This window comes from Acanthaster planci, linkage group LG04, assembly GCF_054643075.1.
Source record: "Acanthaster planci isolate LZ-2023a linkage group LG04, COTS_SCS, whole genome shotgun sequence".
Lineage (NCBI taxonomy): Eukaryota > Metazoa > Echinodermata > Asteroidea > Valvatida > Acanthasteridae > Acanthaster > Acanthaster planci.
This window is the reverse complement of record NC_141780.1, coordinates 7,815,292-7,840,160: the sequence shown is the minus strand read 5'-3', so window position 1 is coordinate 7,840,160 and position 24,869 is coordinate 7,815,292. Positions and strand designations below refer to the sequence as shown.

Genomic DNA, 24,869 nt, shown 5'->3' with positions numbered 1-24,869 from the left:
CACAAGCATATCTCTACTTGGGTCCCACATACAAAACTTACCAGTGGGTCATTCTATAAATTCGGGGCCCAAAAATGTGACATATTTGTGTCCCGCATACACCTGACCTGTGTCATTTGACATGGAAATATCACTGAAGTTGATTTCAAAATTTTTCTATTTATTTGGCAGGTAATTTGCATTAAAGTCATCACTCCTAAAATGAGAAAATACGTTTTGAACTTACAAAAATCATGTCAGGCGTGACAGGGACATGGAAAAACGTGGACCCCTAATTTATAGAATGACCCAACGTCAAAAACAATCAAAATATTTACCGCAGACATAAATGCCATTTGAAAATGTTAAAAAGTAACAGCAACAAATGAGCTGCAAGACATTGAAAATCCCAGCCATTCATTGTTTGTGATTGGTCTTTGTCAGAGGCAGGCTACCAGCCAATCATCCAGTGGCTGAAGGCAGTTGGTAACCTGTTTGGGTGGAAATCAGCACCCGCCTCCTTCCTTGCATTTACCGTAAGTTTGTTGAGCCAGTTCAGGGTCATAGTTAACATTTAGTGTTTTTTATTTTAGCAATGTCCGTTTGTATGTCAGTGACTCATCTGTCATTTTTAAAGATGAGAGGGAAGGGGGCTAAGGCTGGATTCAGGGGGGCCCATGGGGGCCATGACCCCTCCCCATTTTTTTGCAAAATAACAAAAGGCAAATTTTTTGTTACCAATGGTACTGGGCTGATCAAAGTCATGGCCAAGTTCAGTGAGAGGGAATGTCAACATTTTTGGGGGGAGGGGGTCGGGCAAATTTAATACCTTCCCAAAATCTTAAAATCAGTTGAACTAAAGAAAAATCTCTCCTCCATAATTTATGGATTTTTCTTCTTGCGGAGCAGATTCAGCTGATGCGAACATGACCACTTCTCATTCAATTTACGAGTAGCACACTTGCCATCTAGCTAAGATAAGGTGAATGTTAAAACGAGGCTATCTCTGTTTCACCCATAGATCTACATGTATGCAGTCATGAAAGGTTGGCTGGTATCATTAATGTTGGCACTAGCTCTCTGGCACCTTACCAAGACCTACTTGATATCAAAGTGAGTATGCTGAAATGACACATTGATGTCCACGAAACTACATGGAACATGAATAAAGTGACATGAATTAGATGTTCTTATGTGAATTTGGTTGGATTTGATTCTGTGTAATTTTGGGGATTAAGCGTCCTAACAGCAGCAAGGCTAAATAATGAATGCTGCCGCCACTATACGGTCAAGCCTGAGGCATGCATAGATGCCTCAAGTAACCACCAAGCGACTCTCTTATGACCATGGAGCATTGCCAGAGATCAAAAGTATTGATTTTTGCAGAGGAGAGGGAACCAGGAAAGCTCGAGAGAAATCCTCATGGCACAAGAGAGAAGCCATGGAGTACTCGACTCTTGTATGGCCCAAGAGGGGAATCGAACCTGGGACCATCCAACATCCATCATCTTACAATTCATCCAAAGTCTTGTGAGGCCTATGGTGTCTGTGCATTTACCTTCCTGTCTGTCTTTTCTATGGAACTATGGACTACCAGGTTCACACAAATATTAAAAAGTCAGCTTTAAACATTTTTTTCTTCAAAGCATATAATTTGTAACAATTGTTATATGTAATTTTTTAAGTCAAATTCTTTTCCTTTTATGTAGTTTGGATCTTTTAAAGATTTTAATTTACAATGCTGTGTTAAGAATAAGTTATAATTATGTATGTCCCTAGTATTGAACAGTGAGTGACCATAAATAGGGCCCATTTCCTGTGACTGAAGGCCCAGTGATGAGTAATGCCAAGCAGTAGAGAATGATGATGGGTAACACTACCACAGTGCACCGGCATTGCATTCTGTCACGTTTGTGGCCGGCAGTGGCCATTGTGGGATATAATGGTGAGCCTTGATGACCTGCAGGGGTGCTGTACGAGGTTGAGAGGCATTTGAGTTTGATGCCCAACCGTTTGCACGCACAGGTTCATCCACGCTTGGGGTGGGTCGCGCTTAGCATGTGGGACCAAATTGGTGTTGGAATGTAAAGTCCTCACATGTGCACAAGCCAGGTTAAAAACTTCCCTACCAGCCCCTATCATCTTTTGCCAGTTTGGCACTTCTAGTCATAATAGTCTGGATCATAACCTTGCAAAGTGCTAGGCGCAAGAGAAAGCTAGAGCTGAAAGTTCTCTGTATAACATACAGCACTGAATTGAACTTTGCATTGGGCCGTTTGCACATGAAGTCAATTGGGTCATGGTTCTGTTGGATTACTGTTGGAAATGATAATACCTAAATTGTAATGGAGGAACCGGTGAGCCAGCTGATACTCTCTTGAGTTTGCACCCAGGGTTTCAGAAGTTGACATTATTTACCATTCCCTAATGGGGCTAACTTGGGCAAAGCAATGCCACAGTTGGCTCTCAGTGTAGGTGACACCAGCCCTTATACTGTTCTGTCTGAACACAGCCTATGGATGGTTTGACACCCAGCTGTAGCAATGAAAACACATTCCCTCTCCATAATACACAGACTGCATTCTGGGTGATGAGAAATCACCCATGCATGGATAATCAACATGCAGTCACACCTCAAGGGGACATGTCTACCATGCATGGAATGAAAAGCATCAGTATGTGAAGAGAACAGTGCGGTTGGAAAATAGATGAAGTCTTGGACACGCAACTAGAATTTGTGATGGAGAGCACAGTGACCCGTGCATGGAGACAGTGTCCTCGTACATTTACTTGTAGTCTTGTCACCGTCAGATCATCGATTACACTGAATTGCTTGACAATGAAGGACTCACACACTGACTGGAAGTAATCAGTCACAGTGAACATGTGAAGAACAGTCAATAGTTCTAGGATTATCCGTGTTTGCCTTATCCATCCACCTTAACCAGTGGAAGTCACGATGGTAAATATCATCAAGTACTCGCTGAGTATGGCGATCACAATGAGAGTCTTATTTCTCTTCATATTGTTTAATATTTGTTGAGCACAGCTTGGCCGGGTTATTACATGATGTAGCTGTCACAGGCATCGTTGAATACAGCAAACTCAGTGACGCTTTGCCATGAAGACAAATGATAAGGAGATGTGGCAATATCCTGTATGTATTTTATGCACTGGTGAAAAACAAACTCTGAACGGCACGGGTTGGCATGGATGGGATGGGGACGGAGATGGGACGGAGATGGGAAGAGAACCAACGACAAGGGCTAAGGGAACAAATGAAGAGAAGGCAAGAACTTTGTCCAAATTCTGTTCCAAGAAGAAAAACAAAAGAGAGATATGCACATAGTGTAAGTGCTCAGTAGATACCAACAAATTGTCATCCTAATGCACAGAAATTTTCCGTGTAAAAATGAAGATGGTTTCTTAGTTTCTTTGAGCAAGATTCTTTTTGAGGGCTGTGTATTGTTCATAGTCCCCAAATACCAGTATTGCACTGTGATTAAGGAATGCTGTAAAAGACATTACCATTGCAAATACATGTGTACATGGCTTGTCTTGTCAGTAAGAAGTACCTCAATGTGATGTAGCTGTAGGCTGTAGTTGAGCAGGTGCCAAAGCATGGCATCTAATTCCATTCAAACCTCAACCATTGTTTTATGAGCATCTATGGTCATCCTTGCCCAGCTACAAATGTAGGGTAACCGACCAATTAAACAAAGACATGGATGTAAAGTTCATGTTTGTAACTCTGCCAGTTGCAGTGTAGGTTTAAGCATGTTTTTGTGTTCTGTGCCACGTCGAACGATATTGAGGTCAGTCCAAAATTTCTGTGGAAAATCTGTGGTGCAATGCGTCAATATGATGTCTGTTTTGGCAAAGATTCTGTCAGGATTGACATGACAAGCCTGTTACTCAACGGTGTGTATTTTTTTACATCATTGCAGTTGGTTCAGCAGTGTGTGGCAGCTATTTATTTTGTTGTCTCTTTTCCTTGTACACAGGGGCTTTGCAATCAAGTTTTCACTGTTACCCTACTCTGAAGAGGAAGAGGTAATGTTTTGAACTCAATCAAATTATCCAAACAAATTGGCCAAAATTAAAACACCAGTGCATGCACATTTTTTTTGAAACAGAGAATCGTTAAATCTGAATGTGATAAAACATAAACGTATCTTAATCCAGTTATTAAATATACAAACCAGATTTTAGAAGACCATATGCAAAGACTGTTTTGTTCAGCCTCTGCAACAGGTGAAGGCTTTTGATTAATCTTGGCTTGAATTTAATTAGTGATCAAAACAAATGACAGAAAGTATGCATGCTGCTGCTCTGCCCTGATTTGATGATTAAGCTTGTTTTTCTCCGCCATAGAATAATGACATGGACAAGCAGCTGGGGCTGTCGGACAAGTTCCAGCTGGTTCTCCTGGTTGCAAGACGAGTCCAGAATTACTTGGGTTGGCTGGCAGACGGCTTAGAAAAAATACAAAAGTGAGTATGTCAGCCAATGACAGACCTCTGCTAAAAGGCTGTGGACAACTTTCTCAACTTGTATTCTGAAAATTGGAAATTTTGGGGAAGATAACTGCTAAAGACAAAGTTGAGATATTTTGCTGAAGTACTTTTTAGAAATAGTGCAGAAATATTTCAGAAATCTACAGGACAACATTCAGGATGAAAGTATTTCCTAAAATTGGCATTCTGCTTGAGGAAGTTGAAGAAACTTAACACTGCAGGACTTCTCTTTGAAACCCGTTATTTTTAATGAGCCCAGAGCTTGACCAAGTTTTCCTAGCAACGGAGGCTAGCAACGGAGGCTCCTTTGGTTGGAACTGCACTTTGCTGGTTCACAAATGACTATTGCATTGTGGTTGCATTGTTAGCAGCAAAATGAATACCCCTGACAGACCAACCTGGATCTGTTTAACCAATGAGGGAGTGCTTCTGCTCATCATCATCTTTGGTTTAAAGGCCGTTATCCAGTCTGCTCTGGGTTGGCCTGCTTTTTTACTGTGGCTCTCTTCCAACAAGAAAAGCAGATAAACCTGGGTAGCTGTAATTCACAGATCAAAAAGGAGATGTAAATTGAAGAGCAAGGCCTCAGTTTTTTACCAGACCACTGAAACAAATGATGTCAAAGTATACATAAGTAACAGCAATTTGATACATTATTTGATTTTTCCCCCATTGCTAATGTGAAAGATTAAGTACTGCTTGCTCACCCAGTGATTTCTGAAGAAGCTTGTGAAAGAGAAAATCCACAAGCTTGCTTGGTTTGGATTCAAACTGCATAGTGAAGCCGGAGATCAAGGGTTCAAGGTTTAATTTAATTTTTTTGTATAACACTTTTCCACTGTCTATTGAACCAAAAATTAAATATTGGAAGTTAAAACATGTACATAAAACAATCAACATGGCACAACAACAAACAGATGACAGATGCAAAAAAGAATATGCCTAAAAAGCCAGTGAATGGCAAGATGGAACAGGTGACCAGCACCTCTACAGAGCCATCCTACCACACGAAGACCCCCTCCTCAAACAAAGCAAATATGAAGTGGAAAAGACAGGTAGAAAATCAACAAGTCCCACCTGAGTGAATTTTTCTCCAAGTTCCGAACACTAAGTACGTAGTGCTTCATGAATTTCATACGCAGAGACAAGTAACCAAATATTTAAATTAAGTTCTCCCACATGAATCTCATTAACATTAACAGTGATGTTCAGTGTTTCTATTACAGAGAGGATGAAGTATGCCGCTGATTCACCGGCAACAATTAAGCTTTTTTTTTTTTTTCAATTTGCTTATCATGTTGCTATAGTCTTGTCTTGTGGGGCAACCCAGAAGCTACCCAGAAGCTCTACACAAGCCTGCTCTGCGCGTTTATTGCATCTGTGATCCTGCCCGGGGAATGGTTCTTCATCGGTGCAGGTGTGTGTCAATCGGGCCATGTTGTAGTCATTGACGGAATCAAAGGGGGTGAAGGGAGGTTGCGCCCATGGAGTGACAGGAAAACTTCAGATTAAATTTCCAAAATTCAAATTCAGAATGATGAGCTATGGTCTGCGCTAGTCATTTGGTGAAATCTAATGCCAAAAACTTTAGTTTAACCAAACTTGACGAAAATAATGTGGTGTCCACTCCCTCTCCCATCCACTTTTTCTTTAAAATGTCCAACTGAATGATTTCAAAATACTTTTAAACCTATGAGAATCATTACAAGCATTACAAAACATAAAAAACAATAGAGTTTTACTCATGTCCAAATGTCACCAACGCTCCTCAACTTCGTGGAATAACCCAGTTGTTTTTTGGGAAGTTCTGGGTTGATACATGGACCCTGAAGCTTGTGACAATGGGAAGGGTGCAAGTAGCCTAGACAGTGGGAACAAGGCTTGGGGCGACAGTTGTCAAGATTGAATACTGGAGCTGTACAAGGAGCTCCGTGCACTTGAGGAAGGTGAATTTGTGTTGGTCATATTGACCACCACGGATTACCTGCATGAGTTGCTCACTGTGTTGGCCCAAAAATTGAGGCTAGATTTATGTACCCTGTAGTCTGGTCTTGGCGACTGGCCGCTTCCCTCACCATTTTTCCTTTTTGAAACACGGGAGTTGACCCCAAGAAAGAATAAATCACTGATGAAAGCTCAACCTCTGGTGTGCTGCTTGATGACACTTGCTCCTGACCTTTGGCCAACTTGCCCCCAATAGAGCTAGAGCCATATTGCCCCAAGCGCCCTACCACACAATGCTGCAGTTACATTTGTGGCTGCGCCGCCTGCCAAATACAACAGAACTCAAACAAAGCTGAAAGGTCCAGAACCTGCTGCTGAATGCAGCAAACAAGCAAAAGCATATACAGCATTTTTTTTTTGCTGCAAAGTATGATACTTCACAAACACCAGCCTTGACAGTGTGTGGCTGCTTCCAACCGATCCTCCATTTCATTGCATCATTGAGGGTCGGGTTCAACAAATCTTTTTCTCCTTTTTTCCTCTAAAAAAAAAAAAAATGATAAAAATTCAGGAATATTCCTTGGGGTGAAGCTTTTCATCACAGACAACATATTCAGCAGGTTCCCGCGTGTGAAAGCTAAGTATGACTCCTCCTACATCATGTGGCAATCACTACCCACTCACGCCCAGAAACAGAGGAAGAACACTCTGGAAAGAAGAAGAAAGGTGAGAAATCTGTCGGCCAAAAGAGTTGCAGTGTTTGTCTTCATGTGTTGTGATAGTCAAACTTGCTCTGGAAGACTTCAGTAAGTAGAGGGGTACAAATTTCACTGGGGTACGAATTCAGTAATACACCGCTTATTGCGGTACTCCAATGAGACTGGGCAGAAGGTGTCCTTAGATGGCTCTTCTGAAACACAAAGCTAAATGTTGGGGCTCTCCAGCACACACTTTTTCGAGCAAAAGGAAATGACACAGTCCCTCCACATAGAAGAAAATCAAGAAGATCTTTCATTGCTCGCAAAATGACCCCTCCCCCCAAAAAAAATTCTGGGGGAGGGTATGGCCCATGTCCCCCCCCCGATCTGCCAATGTATGGGCATGTGTGCTATCTCCACTCACAAAGGTACCCATCAGTACAATGCATATCTGGATGGAGAGAGGCAAGAAGGGTAAAGCAACTTGCCCGAGGTCACACAAGTTACAAACTGCTGGATTTTGAGCCCTTAATACACCAGGATATAAAGTCACAAAATAACTTGAAATGGATGTGCTTCTCTGCTTTATGGTGTGTAGTGTGCTCTTCCTGCAGGAATTAAGGCCTCATACTTACACCATCCTTTCCTCAAGTCTCTTGGATTTCATAGTGATTCCTGTTTGTACTTTTCATCAGTGGAGGACCTCTTCAGTGTTGAAGTGATTGTGCCTCTTCACAAGTACTTACATTGTAAGCAGGAAACGGCCTGAGTACTTCCGCCATCATATGCTGTCATGCATAGAGCATTAAACATTAAGTGCACCAATAACAAATATGATTTGTTAAATAGTATAACACTGCACAAAGCTTTTGATAGCTGACAGTGTAGGCAGTGAACCTCAGCCTGGTTACCTTGTAGATGGTGTACTTTAGTGGCCATCGTAGGGTTTTAGTGTCATTTTAATTTACCAACAATGAATACATGATACGGCTGCATCTGAAATAAACTTCCAGAGCTGCGACTACATCTGTTGTCAGCATTTGCCCACACATGTGCAGTTGTCAAAGACTTAGACCTAGTCCACTGCCTGAACTGTTTCCATGCTGTGTTCCCAGCTGACCTGTGCACACAGGCATCGAACTAAGTAACATACCGCTGATAGAGGGCGCTCACACACACAATCTGGATCCAAAACACAGTGTTGTCCATTTGCTCAACCTACCCCAGGAATTATCAGAGAAGCTTTACTCTGTCCAGACGCTGCTCAGTCAGTGCTGATTAGTTCACACACCCGTACTAGTTGTGCATATCATGTGTACATGTACAAGAGCAATTGGGAATGTTGTTACGTATGCATGATGTCATAGCATGCATAACCATTTTCAAGTTATTAACCTTTGACCTTCAGCATTCAGAGGAAGAATGTTATTATTTTGGTGTCTTTAGTTACTCAAAACATTAAATAACAGCCAGAACCTTGCTGTAGACTCAAGATTCAGGTGCACCCTGTGTCTCATCCTGCCAGTAAGAGATAAATTAAACTCACCTGTTGAGACGGCTGGCACATTTGCCAAAAACTCAGATCTCAAATCAAACGTGCCTGTTCATGACTAGGATGGCATTCAGGGACACCTAAGCTCACCTCTTTATTGGTATTCAACAGCTGTAGTTAACGGGCTGATCTACTGAAGTTCTGAAAAAAATGTATTTGTCATTGTCTTATTTGTTTATTTTATTGCATGCGTCACGTTTGATGCATGAATATACTTGTATTCATTCAGTTCAGAGAGTGGCACTCACCGTAATCTAATGACTTAAACACTTGGCTCGTGAGAAACTGAGAGCTGTACTCGATCTGAGCTTCTCGGGACTTTATACTCGCATGCAACCGAGCGACGAAACTACAGCTTTGACTTGAGCACGCTGAACAACTGAATGACTCTTTGCAGGAAATTAACACAAGCAAAAGCAAAGGGCTATCTTTGTTTCAGTCCTTATTAAACTGATGTCATTGAGGCCTTCATGCTGTGGTGTTTTCAATTTTATAAAAGTGATGGTTATCTCCTTACAAAGTACCTGAAAGAGGACACTTCCAAATTTTGATCTGAAGTCTGTATCTTTATATACACTACTGAAAGAAGTACATGTAGTAACTTTGTGTTCTCTGTAATAACAATCAAGTTCTTTATTCATTGATGCCAGTATGTCATACCAGCTGTTGCCACGGAAACAACCCCCGCTGAGGGTCAAGGGGACTTTCTGGAGATGTTCTCCCTGCCACCAGAGGAACTGCCGTTGCCAGGTAATGCAATGAATCGGCGATGATAAAGCCAGACAAAAGAATCACAAAACTGGACCGTGTCCCAAATTTTTAAAGACTTGTAACCTTTTGATACCAGTTTCAGGCATAGCACTCAAGCTTGTGTCGCAGATGGCATTATTACTTGCTCGTGAATAGGGAAATTTTAAAAAAATGCTCTCGAAATGTTAATGCAGAGATAGAAAATAAAGATATGAGAGACAAAATACATGTAAGTATGTTAAAAATCCTCTTATATAGCCTTTTCATCATAGCTATAATATGGTCAAACTTGCAGTGGCATAATAACTAGATGATATTTCTGAGGGGGCACCTTGGGTTACATGCATTTTTTTCAAGGGGTTACTGAAAGCATATAAACTGTACATAGGCTTTATACAGGCTGTATCAAGATTTAAAAATTGAGGGGGTCTCGGTGGTGTTGATTTCTGTCTCCCCATCCATGCGAATTTCTTCCCTCCCCCCAGTTATGCTACTGCAAACCTAACTCTCTCTGGGGCCTCCTGCACTTAGATGCTTTTGACCTAGTCAAATGCCAGTTTTTCTGTTGAAGTTAAATTCTTTATTACAACTTTTCCCCATACGCTTGCATCTCCTGGTGTAAACATTGGCAAATGGTGCAAAATACACAAGTTGGCTAATGTACTGTGCCGTGCACCATTTACAAATAACTGATGTTAAATTTCATTCGTATTGAGATTTTGATGGGGGGTGGGGAGTCACTGAATATTTTGAGGAGTTTATGTTTTTTGTGGGAGGTGGTACTTTTCAACAGGTGTTGGCTTTATAGCCAACACTGGTGCAGTTTTTTGGGTCCAAGCCAATACTCAAAAATTGTTGACTGGTTACAGTGCCCTCACATTATGAAAACAGTGAAAAACATTTGAAAAAATGGAAACTAGGGAAAACTAAAAGCATTCCTTTGATTGTTGAATTAGTTTTATTTTGTTATTGTAGTTAATGCCTGTATTGCAACAGTTCAGTCACAAAACCCTGAAAAATTTCATTTTCTTATTTTACGTTTTGGACAGAGATGTGTTGTTTAACACAAAAAGTCAGGCATTATTTAGCCATTTGTGCACATCTGTGCCCCCCCCCACTCTTGTGAGTGAGCTGAAGAGGCTCAATAAGACCCTTGGGTGCAGAGACGTGCACTAGTGACCTCATAACCAGTCCATATGCACATACTTTAGTGCCCACAACTCCTATCAGCAGTGCTATGAAATTGGGCTGTGATATTCTTAGGACTAACCCAGATTTATCAAACTTTGTGTTCTGCACTATTTGGCATTTGCATAGGATGGTCAAAACTATTTTGTAATTAGAAATAACACAGGTCCCTAAAAAATGCCTTTTATTAAGTGGGCATTGGAATTGTTTTTAAAGATTTATATGAATTTCTCCTCCTATCTTTTAAAAATTCATGTTAGAAATTGCAATTTCCTTTTTCAATCAATTGTAAATTGGTTTGGTCTCAACAAGGTTTACTCGCTCATCTTCCTTGATTGAAAATTAAATTCACAATTTCCCCAACGCCATTGTGATAAATTGAATCCAATTGTTAAACACAGTTGTATTTGATACAGATATTTTCCTACATTTTGTTCCCTCCTTTTTTGTCTTGATCAGGATGGCAGTCAGGAAAACGATGCACACAGATTGTCCGAGATAAAACGGTCTCCTTCAAAAATGGCAGACTGTATCTTACAAGAAGGTATGCACGTACATTCGCACTTTGCCAGTTTTATCCGTATACCAGTAGATGCTATGAAATGTAATAATTTTAATCCCAAATGGTACGTTTAGGGGGCATATTCATAGTCTTGTGTACAAAGTTTGACAACCTGGCAATCCTAAATGCTAAAACCCCTTGAAGCAACTGTTATCCACTTTTATTATATTACACTCTGAACTTTCCCACAAAATAAAAAAAATGTGATCTTCTAAGAGCTGAGGCATTAGGGACACATCAAAATCAGATTGCCTCCCTGATAAAGTGTCTCCCAAAAGACATTACAGCGTCTTGCATTACCCTGTTAGTGAAAGCCAAGGGAAACCTAATGCTCAGATCTGTAGTTAGGTCCTTTTATGAGGCCCCAAGTGCATTTCATTAGGAGATGATAAGGTAAAATTCAAACCACATGTGCCAGAGCCATGCCGTGACTGACAAGTTCTTTGAGTGAGTGAGTGAGTGAGTGAGAAGATGAGTGTTTGGACATAGAACTTGACACAGGTAATCATGACAATTTAACACACAATAGTTCACAAATTCAACAGTCTGAAACTTCAGGAGTCCAAAAATACATCAAGGTTAAATGATCTGAAGGGTCTATGATCTCAATCAACAGTAACTAATAATGTTCATTAATGCAATTAATGCAAATCAAGGTCCAAAAGAAGGAGATATGAATGATTTAAGAGCAGTGAAAGTTGAGTTGATCTATTTTTCTTTTTCTCCTTCTACTTTTCCAGCTTTCTTTGTTTTGAGCGAACTCGATTGAAGAATCGGGTGGACAAACACATCGTTCTCCCGCTAGCTGACATTATCACCATTGAAAAGGTAAGATGGTTTGTGAAAGTGTACAGAGCATTTAACAAACTTGGACTGTCTTCTCTGGTCCATGTGGATTAATTCACTATAACGAGAACAAGCCAAAAAGTGTCCTTTTTATAACTAAAGAATTCACTAATAGGGAACTGGTTTACCCTGAAAGTGAAAAAAATCACTCTGATAAAGGAAATGTGTCAAATGTAGACTTACTTTCAAGTTGAACGTATTGTTTCCTTTTTGCCATGTTGTTAGAAAGGGAACAAAAAACTTTTCTGTATCCAAAATACAGGAATGAATCTATGATTGATCACAGCTGTCATACACCTTGGAAACTGACCCTTGAACTCATACTTACAGGCCAATGTACTGATGACATCATCTTGTGTTCACGCATCTCTTTATGGAGCTTCAAATCCATCATCCCTGCCCAGCTTCTACAGAAAAGCATTAATGTACATTTTAAACAAAGCATGACTTCAACAGTACATAGGACTACTAAACATTGGATAAGGGTCTATTCTTTTTTAAGGGGTCCAGTGGGAAATACCCACAGTGGTACGCTTTGAAGGGTTTTAGTAAACTGTAAAGTCAACATGTTAAGTTTGTAATTACTTGTAGTAAAAAGCTACACATTTATATTTTTCATAGTGATTTTTTTACAGAAAAAAGTGGAACAAAATACCAAGATTTTAGGTTTCTGAATTGAGGGGTATTTAAATGATTAATTTGTTTTTGCTAAAAAGACTTTAGCTTTGATTATTCCCCCTTCACAAATGTGTTAAAGAAGTCCTCTGAGAAGACTTTCCAGTCAAACTGCTAGCTTGAACTCGGTAACTTGTGCCCAGTGTTCTAGCTAGGACAATTTAGTGCCGGATAAATTTTGTGGATTATCAAGCATAGCTAGCGCAGTGAGCGCAGCTGTCGCAGCCCATACCAGCGTTTTTAGGGGAATACAAGAAGAGGTTTCCCCCTACGTCATCGTGAAGGCATGTTTACAATAATGCTTTTGCAATCAGCGGCTGATATGATACAAAGAAAATGAGAGATATATTTCTTAGGTTGTTACTTGTCTGTACTTGTTTAAAATTGTAAAATAGTGCAAAACTCCGACTTTGTAAGCTTCAAATATGATCAAATTGGTACATTTTCAGCAATATTTCAGTTAAATTTTGGGAAAATCCATGCTGGGTGGCACAGCCAATTTGAACTCAAGAGCCGGGCGGAAAGTTACAGTACTGGGCGGCGCCACCCACCGTGGCTAGAACACTATTTGCACCCCAGTTTGTCAGATGAAAAAAAAAATAGAAATTCAACCACCATTGGCAGTAAATTAAAACATATCACTGTTTATCCACAAAACATGGTACTTTCCAATTTCAGTAGAATGGCAGAATCGACTAAGTTATTAAGCCAGATTTAGTACTTCATTCACAGTTGTGCATCATTACGCATGACGTGTGTCTAATGGATTTGTTACAGTGTAAAAAATTTGTTTTTGAAATGTTTCACTTCTGCTACATGTAAAAAAAAGAAATGACACACAGTCTTCTTGTATTTGTGTAATCTTCACATGTCTTTGAATGTAAATCAGCTTGCTATAGGGGAGAAAAACAATTTTCAAATTTTTAGCCTGTGGCCCCCATTTTGGACCCTTTATAGAATGACCCGTAAGCTCTCTGCGCTGTGTTGGTGCTTAAACCATGTTTGATCCCGCCCTGTCCAGGTGAAGCCTTTCTTTCTTCTCCCGGGCCCGGGGATGTCCATTGAAGTCCGTCTGGTCTCGGAGGAGAAGCCGTACGTCTTTGGTGCCATCCTGAACAGAGACGAGGTCTACGCGGTCATCCTGAGGCAAGTCTGTTCCGTGCGAGATGTGCGAATGACGAACGGCAAGGCCAAACGCAAGGAAACACCCACTGCCAGGGACAGCAGAATAGCAAGTACCAGCACTAGCAGTGATCAGTAAAAGCTACTCATAAAATATTGAATATTCATGTGCCCATAGTCACATGGCATGCTGATCATGAAATTAGCATGAAATATTCATACGTGTTGATGGCTTTGTAATCATATCGGGAATAAGCAATATAGACTGTATATTGGTTGTCAAATCTTTGTTAGGAAAAATGCATCATAATTGTCAACAGGGCAAAATAAATAGAATTTTAAAAAACGTGTTCTTGTTGAAGGTTGACAAACCATCATGTAAAGTCAACACTGAAATTGCCATAAAAAGCTTGTGTTTTTTTGGACAGAGTATAAATGTATGGGGATAAATAGGTCAAGATGTAGACATTCCGCCTCAAAGGTGACCATACGTGACTTCTAAAATTGTTGGATTCAATTTATTTTTGATTACTTCAAAATACGATTATTGACTTTAATTTGTACTGAAAGGTCACACAAACAAATAGTTAGATTGTGTTGAGGGAATGTAGGGATAAGTTAGGGTAAGGCCATTTCATTTGTGTGTGTACATGTAAAACAAAATCAGTGTTTCTACACTGAATCTAGAGATAGACTTTCATATTATAGATACTAAGATGAAAACAAAGCAAGTGAACTTTCCTCTATTTCTCCAAATCTCCACTTGTTGAGATGAGTTCTTCATGAGAATTCAGTCTGCTGGCTTAGTTGTAGGATGAAAAACTTCTTTTTAGGCATTTGTTAATATTGATTTTTATCAGTGGGCAGATGTTTAACAACTTATAACGAACCACTCATTGGTCTGGTGGCTTAAGTTCTTGAGGGTATGCAATGTATGCTCAGATAGGGACTGGGTACTAGATGTATTGAACTCACATTTCCTTGTGTTGTACTGATCTACAACTGGTTGTTTTCGATGTCAATTAGATGGCCTTTTTTGTATTTGCACGTATTCTTTTGTCTTTGGAATTCATACATGTGCCTGCAGTACTTTGAGCTCCACATTTTGAGGGTTTTTACCATTGATTGCTATTGTTGAGCTGTCTCTAGACACTGTTTCTAGCCAATGCATCTGTAGTTACAGTACTTGTACGTATGCAGTTATTCAAGGAAATACACTAGACTGTATAGGTGTACATGCCATGCAGCTGAAAATTTGTCAGTTTGGACAAGTTGGCACATCTGATTGAATTGACTTTTCTAATTGAGTTGAACTGCTGTGTTGATTCGCCCAGATGACCTGAGTTGATTTTCCAAATTGAGTTGACTGGGAATGTTGACTTGTCCAAGTGCGTCGGTCCAGTAGACTTGTCTCATCCGGTCGGCTAGTCAGGACTAAGCTTGTTCAAATAAGGTGGCTAGTCAAGTGTATGCATCTTATTGAGTTTGACCAATCACGTGGAATTGGCTCATTAAGTCAACCAATCAAGTGGCCTCGGCTGAGTGAGTTGCCCAATCTGGTCGACTTGTTCACTACAGTTGACCAATCAGGTGCTCTTTGTCTAACAGAGTTGACCAAGAAGGTGGGCTTGACTGCACTGACAAATCAAACTGACTTGTCTATTGGGTCGTTTATATCAATTTCAATTTTGTACTTACTGTCAGCTCAGAAATGTTCAATGCAATAGTTTGCTGTGGAACTTTTTAAAAATCAGTGTTGAAGATCAACATCTTTAGTCATTCTATTTGTAACACAAGTGTCGTTCATTCTGATAAGAGATGAGATGATTTGAAAGTTTAGGAAAAAAATGTTGAAAAAGAAACTTTTTATGTGAGTTTATGTGGAGTGTCTAATTTTAGCGTGTTTTTCAGGCAGAAATATCAAATTTGAAAACAAATTGCAAATTACAGCATTTCTTAAGTAGAGATATCAGTATTTCGCAGTACCTTGGCCTTGGGCCTGAAATATAGTGAGAGGCACGTTTGGGGGGTTGACAGAGTTCGTTAGCTTTGTGCGAGCAAGCCCGTGGTGCATAATGCAAACATGTCCTCGGCTTAGTGTGCAAATTTTGAGCGCGCCTACAGGTATTAATGATGACAAGCCTGCAAAGGGAAGCTTACAACGGCCCGATCCTCTTGCTAGAAATCCAGTTGATCATTACGTGGCTGGTCACAGGGAATTCATTCCCTGTCAAGTTATAAGCCCACACTGTTTGAATGTGATGCCAGTTACTTGTACGAGATGTGAATCGGCATACAGCTAATAAGCCACTTGTGAGTTAAATTTGAATAAAATCTGGTACGCTGTGTTATCTGATAACATAGAAACATAACGATTTGAATTCTCCAGACTAAAGACACTGTTGCTTTTGCTTAGTTACATATTGAGCCTTGCAACAATACTCTGTTCTCAATGGATAAGAATGGCACAAAGGAACCAGTCTATTCCAGAGATGGTGGTCACTATGCAAAAGCATGCCCCAAATCATGAGGTATAGCAACAGTGGTGTTAGTATGGAGAATTCAAGTTGTTATGTTCACGTGAATTTAAAGAGCTCAGTGTACCAGATTTTATTCAAATTTAACTCACAAATGGCTTATTGGTCTTTGCTAATGCGCCTTTGATCTTCCGGCTTCATAATAGTTGTTGCTTTCACATAATTAAATGGTCTACCGGTAGTTTTCTCAGTGGGCAGAAGCAATGTTTCTAAATTGAAAGTGAGTGTGCAGCAGCCATTTGGGCATTTTGTATGTACAGTTTATCCTATCCACAAGGCTAGCAGTCTTTGGGAATGTGCCTGATTGTCCAATAGGTGTAGCAGGTACTATGCCTATCCTACGAAAAATTTCATGGCCTGCGAAAATACCAGTATGCCGTACAACTTTCGTGCCTGTGCCAACCACTCACATGAAAGCTTGGCTTTTTAAGTGTTAAAGTGTCCCTCCTTCAGTTTTAGGGCTGTGCTGAATATATGAATAACCGAATATTAGATCGATTATCGAATATTCAAATATTTTCAGAATTTGAATATTTGAATTCAAAATTCATGAAAAAGAATGGACAATTTTCTTTTGTTTTAAATGAAAAAAATTGCACTGTGGAGGCTTGTTTCGAGCAGATTCAAATGAAAAGCGACAGAAATCTTACGATTCAAAAGTAAATTATTCATTAAACAATTTAAAAGGAATAGAAATTTTCAACAGGGCATGAAGATTGTTCATCTCTTAAATCTTTCTAAATTGTGGCTGGAGATACGGCTAGATGTGAGAAGCTATTATATTGATTATAATGTACAATTGGGTACGTCATTGCAACTGATTTTTGATATGGTTTGTTCATCAACAATCTGCCAGTGGGTGCGACCGAAGATTTGGCTATTTGATCAAATTGAAGGTCAAATATTCAAATAGTGAATTATTCGAATTGACCCAGCCCTAGTCAGTTTTCAATCTTGGGAAAGCTTCAAACTTCCAACAACGGCACACAGCTTGTAATATGCAATTATGTTGTATAGCGCAATGTATTACCGGGGGAGGATCAAGAGTCCCTATAAATAGGGTCTGATTAATTGTAACGTAGGTCCCAGACCCCTTGTTCCAGTGTTGTATTCGAGTACTTCACAAGTCCTTTCACAAGGCCAGTCACAAGTAACAGGGTGAATAATGACAAAGAATGCTTTTGTCACACCTCATTTGAATAGCTTGTTATTGTCTTGTAATAGACTTACAGGTACTTGCAGGGACTTTTGATGGACTCAAATACAACAATAACTTGCTCTGTAGGACCTACTCCACCCAAGGCACCAGCACCAATTCTATAGCTCTGGTAAGCACCTCACCCATTTTTATTTTTCCAGGTACTCTCCAAAATTCAAATTCATACTTGGGAAGAGGAGGTGGTTGGGGTCCCCAGGGGCTCCGAAACCCTCTTCCATGTACATTCCATGTATATTATGTTTGCTTGTATTGCTGTAAAAGTAAAAAGTGTTGGGGAAAAATGGAAGTTTTTTACATGCAGCTTTCCTCGCACATTGTATAGAAAATTTCAGTGTTCCCCAAACTTTCTTGGGCCAGAAACATCGTAGATCCAACTGTCCATCTTGGCAAAATTATGCCTGACCACCCTTTTGCAAAATTGCTGCATCAGTACCTAAAAGTGCCCACCCCAACATGATCAATGAACTCCTACAGAAGCCAGAAAAAAAGCCCCACCATCACCCCGGATGCTTGTGCCTCTCTGAAGCCCGCCTACAAAAATTCAGGTTTCACAGCTGCGGTGGATACGGAGTTTCAGGATTGAGCGCGAAATGCACTATTTCTGAAAATAAGAAGACTGTTATTGTCACTGGTGGAGTAACCATCTTCATCGCTTGATTTTCATTGGGAGTCTTGGCCATCTGGATTAATGGCCGTAGTGATGTTTTTCTCGGCTGTGTGTGGAGCCATGGGGAGGGGGGATCAAAGAACGACTGTTACGGACGACCCTTTGTCCTGTACAGACCTTTACCAGTTTCGTTTAATTTTCTTGTCTTTGCCATCCATCCATGGACTGGTTGTGGGACACTGGTGTAGCCTGCAAAACTCAGGATGAGGCTTCCGCTAAGCCCCTGTTACAAGATGAAACGGTTCATGCACTTTGACAATGGTGTTGTTTCAGTATAAGTGGTAAATAGTATTTTATATACCTGTGCAGAGAATGTGAAGTGGTACGGATTTCCATAGCCGGTCCACTTCTGCCAATTCGACGACTGAAGATCTACAAATTGCAAATATATTCCAAGGTAAAATGCTTGACTGTGACTATTACATGTCAAGTGTTTTGGTAACTCTGGGAAATGTAACAGATACCATAGTACTGCGTATCTTTTGAAGTGTTATATTGGAAAGTAGTTGGATGCGAATTTCTACTTGAGGATTGAAACACCCGATCAGAGCCTGAAAGTGAACTCTCTTGAAAAAATCGCTTGACATCGAATGCACATGGCTCAGTGTCGACTGCGGGGCGGAGGAGGCTGCCGATAAACAAATATACATCAGATTGCACCCGATGTTCTTTTGCTTGTACGTGGGAAGTTCACTTCAACATTTCATTTGACATTTCATAGGAAACGTACTGCAAAATCTTATTTGGTTGAGCTTGGGATTGGGGTTAATTGAACAAAAATTTATTTTGATCCAGTTAACTGAAGTATTGGCTTAGTTTGACGTCAGTGTCAAGCCAGGTATCGACGGAAGTTCTTATGAATTAGCGCCATTGTGTTAGGAGACTGTGCAGATAGAGCTCTATAAGCTTTGACGTGCTTGGAAGCTCTCTGCCAGTGGATAGGGGTGCACGTGGGAGAATGAATGGATTGACCAGACCTCTCTTACAGAAACTGACCACCCTCTCAGTTTCTTATTTTCAAATAACACCTGATCGAGTATCTTTAGGTTTGAATTTGAAAACAGTCTGCTGCCCCTTGAGATCAAATCATTGTTTCTTCTGTGTTTTATGAGTTGGGAATGTCGAAACTCAACTCAATGGGAAAACTCGACAGAATGGACTGGGTGGGATGCATAATTCTCTAGAGGGAGATCTGCTCTAATGCGGACCAACATTGTGTGGAGCACACTGCCTCCAGATATTCACACCATCTTCTCCATCACTGACTTCAAGGTTTCTCTTGAAACCCACTCGTTCAATGGTTGTTATATTACTTCTTGTTAATTTTACTTAACTTGAAAGTTTTAATAGCTCCATAATTGAAATTTGTACTGCCCCGGTGGCATCATTATTTAGCGGAAGTTCGACAAGTTGAAATGTGTCAATATTGAAAAGTGGAGATATGAAAGAACTCGACAAAATTCACTTTATTCGCCATGAAATTGCAGATACAGTATTGCAGCTACCTAACGCTTATCAAAATGGATTCCCGAGTGTTACATATTTGACATTCATTTTTTCGTTTTTAGGAGTTCAATATTTGAAAAATAAAATGTCAGGTTTAGGGTTGAGGTCGCCATAGTTTATTTACACCAACATACATGCAACTTATACACACAGCTTAATTGATTAGATCTGAAAAATGTATGCTCGTTTTTAAAAGAAAATCGAACAACCTTGCCACAGTTCATAATTATATTGGCGAGTCTATATTGAATAGGCTCCCAGCGGCATCGGTGGCGGCAAACATGAAAAAAAAGTCTTTTGTGCAGAACTCTTGTTTTTTATGTTTACTTCGGATGTAATAAGCGGAGCCAGTCTAAGAATTCACGTCATTATTTCACTGTACACGGGGTCACCGAGAGTCTTGGGACTGGAAAAATAATAATTGTACGCCAAAGTATCTTGGATGACCGGGCCAGTTGGGACCCTTTGATAACAGTGCTGGATTTACCCGCACAGTATGGATGCTTAGCAAGTCCACAACAGGATAAGTCGCCAAGGTTGCGGATCCGACCCACCGTCTCCCCGGAGTCTAATTTTATGCCCGGAGTGGAGGCAAATATGAGGCAGCCGTATATTTGTCCTCTTGATCAATTCAAAACGAGATTGGTTTGCGTGCACCGATCTAAATAAACATTCGACACTTGAGCAAGGGAGTGGGAGAGAAAAACAACAGTGACGGGGGGAAGGGGAGAAAGGACCATTGAGCACGTGCCTTTAGCATTTTACAGCGCATCCAGTAATTGTTTGTGTTAAGCCCATTTCAATTCCTCGACGAATACAAATTAGCCTCTCTTTGTCGCCTGTGCCATCGTATATCCATTTCCGCCCTACACCCGCGCTTGAACGTCATGAAAAAGCTCAGAATTGAATCCCATCTCCCATACATACGAATACTTGTGTGAATTTGACGTGACGATTATTCAAGGTTTTCTATTAGATCACAGTATAATCCCAGACGCTTATATTTGATATAGCCACTCACATTTTCTCTCTGTCTATTATTTTGCGCACCACGGCTTTGAGTTATAAACATCCTTGATTTTGGAATTCGTTCTACTTTCTCTTACGATAAAGTCTGGTAATTCAAATGGGGTGCCAGTGTCACAATTATGATTCAAATCTCACAATTTTCAAATTACATTTCCCCGGCAGCATTTTATTAAAACGGAATCAAGTGGCATTGTCATGATTATGTTTTAAGTGGTGATTAGAGAAGCACGACCATAATTATGCCTGAGCCAGGAGTCTCAGCTGCAGAATACTGTCGGGCATCCCCGTTCACCATACCAAGGCTTGGTATTCTTACGTGTACATTGAGTGCAACCAAGTTGTGGTTACAACCTGTCAAACAATTAGTGTTCATTCAGCGGGATATTTGAATATGCTGGACTATTCGGCGGTAGTCTGTTTTTGGACCGTTTAATGTTTATGTGTAATGCTCATTTCTGTCATTTGTATATTTTTGCTGCACATCAGTATTTTGTAGGAGTATATATGGAATATATTTATATATTTACATAATAATTTGTACTCTGTGTTGGACTAATCATTTTCAACTTCGATTTTCAACGTGAGACAATTGCTATTTTATGCTATTTGTATTTGAAAAGAATTCTTAATTCATTGTATAGACGCCATAACTGCGGTGACACCGCACTCACAGTTACCTTCTTCAGCCTGACGCGCGCGTGTATTTGGCAAATCACGACAACGTATGGGTTAAAGAGGCAAGTAACGCGCGCGTACCACCCGTCCACGAGCAGTGTGCCATTGCAGTAACGGCTTCTAATCTTAGTTATCGAATTACTTTATTCGTTTCTTGGAACCGTTTTTATTTCTGTACATTTAATAGCAGTATTTTGTAAAATTCAAATATTAATGTCCTGTAAGATTAACCGTGATTGATAAGAAAGTCATATAATGACTCTGAGATTGAATTAGATTCCATTAATGTACCATGTTAGTTTTGTTTCAGTTTATCGTTGGAGTATGTACACCAACGGAAAGGATATTAAATACTGTTCAATTGAAATGCTGTGTCTTGTATTGTAGCATTTAATTTCTTTTAATGAGATCCTTGAAATGCAAATTAACAATTCTTTTTTTTCCACGGGCGTCAGAAAAATGGTGATTGCTTCTGCTTTGAAAGCTGCCAGAATTGAGAGAGCTTTTTCTATGAAATGTTCAGACTAAGAGTTCAGATTCAGAATCACGTGTAAACTCTTTTTATGTTTCCTATTTTGAAAGAGTGGCCAAAATGTGAGAACTGTCCATCCTTGCTTATAGTTCTGCCTGGAAAATGCACCCTTGTCGCATTCGTGTTGGAGAGGGAAGTGTTTTTATTTTGTAATCAGAGGTATGCTGTTCTGGTAGCTGTGTAAAAATTTTACACTTTTGTGAATCATCCTTTTGCTTTTGTAGGCCTATATTGGAGGTCAGACACAGTTTTCAACCTCGTAGGCAGAAACTGCGATTATGACGTAGAAAGCGAGGGTATGCGGGGACTTAAATCGAATCCACTCGTCGGCCTAGTTGAGATTCGAGTTTGAGTCGTGGTGGAAGACGAAAGTTTTTACTGTACCAACGTAACTTGCCAGCTGGTTGAATTTTTTTCACTGCGGGTGTATTTTGACGCTGTAATCTATTTTGTTGCATTTTCCTGTATAGACATGTTTGTGTTGTGTAAAAAAAAAATTGCTTCCCGTAAATATTCAAGGTCCCTTTAGCAGCGAAGGCTTCGGGGATGTTGTATCAGAAATCCCGCTGCTGCCATAAATTTAGTGTTTAAATATTTCATGATTGTTTTAAACGGCATAAATCCAACGCTTCTCGTAGAGACCCTTTAATTCTAACATTTTTATTGTGCTTGTAGAAGCAGAAATAACCAACGAAGCCGCGGCCTTCGGTAGAAAGTTTGATTGCACCCAGCTCACAGAGAATCCGTAGGCGTATAAATTGTCCAGGTGCTGGTAAAAATCATCGTGGCACATTCCTATCTTCTTGATTTAGTCCAGTTTCACCAGCAGTTTGGTCTAAAAGGCTTTGCCATTATGCTCAGCAATAAAATCTGACCTTCAGGGTTTTATATTATGCTCGTCGAAGAATACTGATTTTCTTTCTTCCTTCTTTAAAATCCGATTATTTTTGGGCTGTGACATGCAATATTGCTGTTTCCCGAGCGACGGTGGGTTGATTTCATTGTGATACAACTTGACCAAGACTTATCTCTCTATCGGTACTGGTTGAAAGCTAGCTCATCACCCTTGGCTGTCGCTTAGCAACCTCATTGACCGGTTTTGACAGCTTACTGATGTGTTAACGCTTTCTTGTCAGACCAGTTTACTAAACTGTGTAGTACAACCACGAATGTTGAAAAGAGAAATAATATATTGTAGCCGTGTAAAACTTGGTTTTTAACAGCTAAGCAAAAGGTAAGGTTTTCGTGAGAAAGAAATCTAGAGAAATCCTCTTCCAATACAAATTTCCCGTTAATTTCTGTCGCTACTGTATCTCTCTGAAGACGTGGTTGTTCAACCTTATCTCTACCCTTTATTCTTGTATAATACATGCTTTTCTGGCCTTCAGGGTGCCCGTTGGCGATATTGGCTGAGCCAAACATCAACAGTCCGATACCGTTAATTGACTTGCAGAGAAGCGTGAATTTCAACACTGTTAGCCAAATGGATTGTAACCTACGTGTACGTGAAAGCTAGTCAAGTTGAAAATGGTGTTTGTCCAACACGCGATTCAGCCTTGTGCATCGTGGATGGCTATTTTAGCTGGCCGTGGTGCGCTGGCAAATAATCAATAAACCCAAATTGACTGCAAGTACACTGTATACAATGTTCGCATCAGGCTGTTGAATACTGTACAGACATTTTGCTGTGAATTTAGGAAACTTGGTAAAACCCCAATCTTTCGCTGCCAGTATTACAGTTCGGTGGCGGTTTTAATGCTGTGGAAGGGTTTGTTATTTGTACAGTCTACACTACACAAGGGGTCTTGACAGCAACGCACCCAGAAGATTTTGACGTCACGATAAGAAGACAAGGCATGCGGTGAAGACAACCCAACCCAAAACCCTCAAATCTCAAACCTGACCTGGGCACTGGAAAAGAGGCGCCGAAACAAGTATAATATCACCTTATTTGGCCTTAATACCAGGTGCTTACGACAAGAAACAAGCTTCAATGATTATCAATTTTTCTTCACCCAAAAACGTGCAATTAAATGGGCTTTTTCATATCACCGCAAACTTGCATTGCAAGTTTAACATCCTCTTGCAACAGCCCTTGAAACAGACGCGGATCCGCAAGAGGGTTCTATTAGCTTGTTTAAGGACAAAACAAAAAGATTAATGGTTTGTCGTATTGAAATTTCCTTTTTTTTCTGAATTCCTATAACTTGATGTATTTCGACAGTGAAACCCTGAAAGAATGTAAAAATTCAGCAGAAGATGATACCACTGTTTTGCTCATGATTGTGGAAACTCAATCAGCATTCGAAAACAAAGAAGCCCCGAAACACGGGTAAAACGAAGTGGGACTCATGGCTAACGTTCGCTGCTTCACACGGTGTTGTGCCGCCAAACGTTGAGCAAAGCCCACGTAGGCATGTTACTCCTCAATACATCGGTGGAGAGCAAACCGTTAATAACCTTTTCTGATGATCCCTAATACTAAAATGTTCACCAAACCCATTGGGCTTACTTTGCCCATTCATTCTCATTTGTAACAGTAACCCTGTATGAATGAAGCGTACGAAGAATTCCCAGCGAATTCACAGACTGTAAATCTAAGGTAAAGCAGAACGTACACGGTTCCAAGACGTCTGATAGAAGAAAAAACTTCCGAATTTGACCCATTTTTGTCTGTGAAATTCATTAATTTGTATTTAAAACTTAAATCTTTTAAATGAACACCAAGTTTAACACAACATGCATTTCCATTGATTAAACTGATAACAGTACTTACTGGTTTCTAAAACTGATAAGTTTAATCGTCAAAAACGATGTCTGATATTATTATTCAACCGAGAAAAAAGTACCGGTTTTAGGTTTCAGTGTATT

The 24,869-nt window shown here is 40.1% G+C and overlaps 1 protein-coding gene across 2 annotated transcripts in view; it reads left to right on the top strand.

Annotated features, from left to right (window-relative positions):
- LOC110989609 (GRAM domain-containing protein 4-like) overlaps nucleotides 1-21,833 on the top strand; it is a 33,931-nt gene extending 12,098 nt beyond the window's left edge. For both annotated transcript variants that reach the window (XM_087135861.1, XM_087135860.1), the window contains exons 8-17: nucleotides 424-515; nucleotides 1,001-1,092; nucleotides 3,984-4,032; nucleotides 4,354-4,472; nucleotides 5,804-5,913; nucleotides 7,012-7,166; nucleotides 9,341-9,440; nucleotides 11,088-11,172; nucleotides 11,931-12,018; nucleotides 13,733-21,833. In XM_087135861.1, coding sequence (XP_086991987.1) covers nucleotides 424-515; nucleotides 1,001-1,092; nucleotides 3,984-4,032; nucleotides 4,354-4,472; nucleotides 5,804-5,913; nucleotides 7,012-7,166; nucleotides 9,341-9,440; nucleotides 11,088-11,172; nucleotides 11,931-12,018; nucleotides 13,733-13,972 — 1,130 coding nt within the window. In that variant the 3' untranslated portion in view covers nucleotides 13,973-21,833. The remainder of the gene's footprint in view (nucleotides 1-423; nucleotides 516-1,000; nucleotides 1,093-3,983; nucleotides 4,033-4,353; nucleotides 4,473-5,803; nucleotides 5,914-7,011; nucleotides 7,167-9,340; nucleotides 9,441-11,087; nucleotides 11,173-11,930; nucleotides 12,019-13,732) is intronic.
- Nucleotides 21,834-24,869: the final 3,036 nt, after the last annotated feature.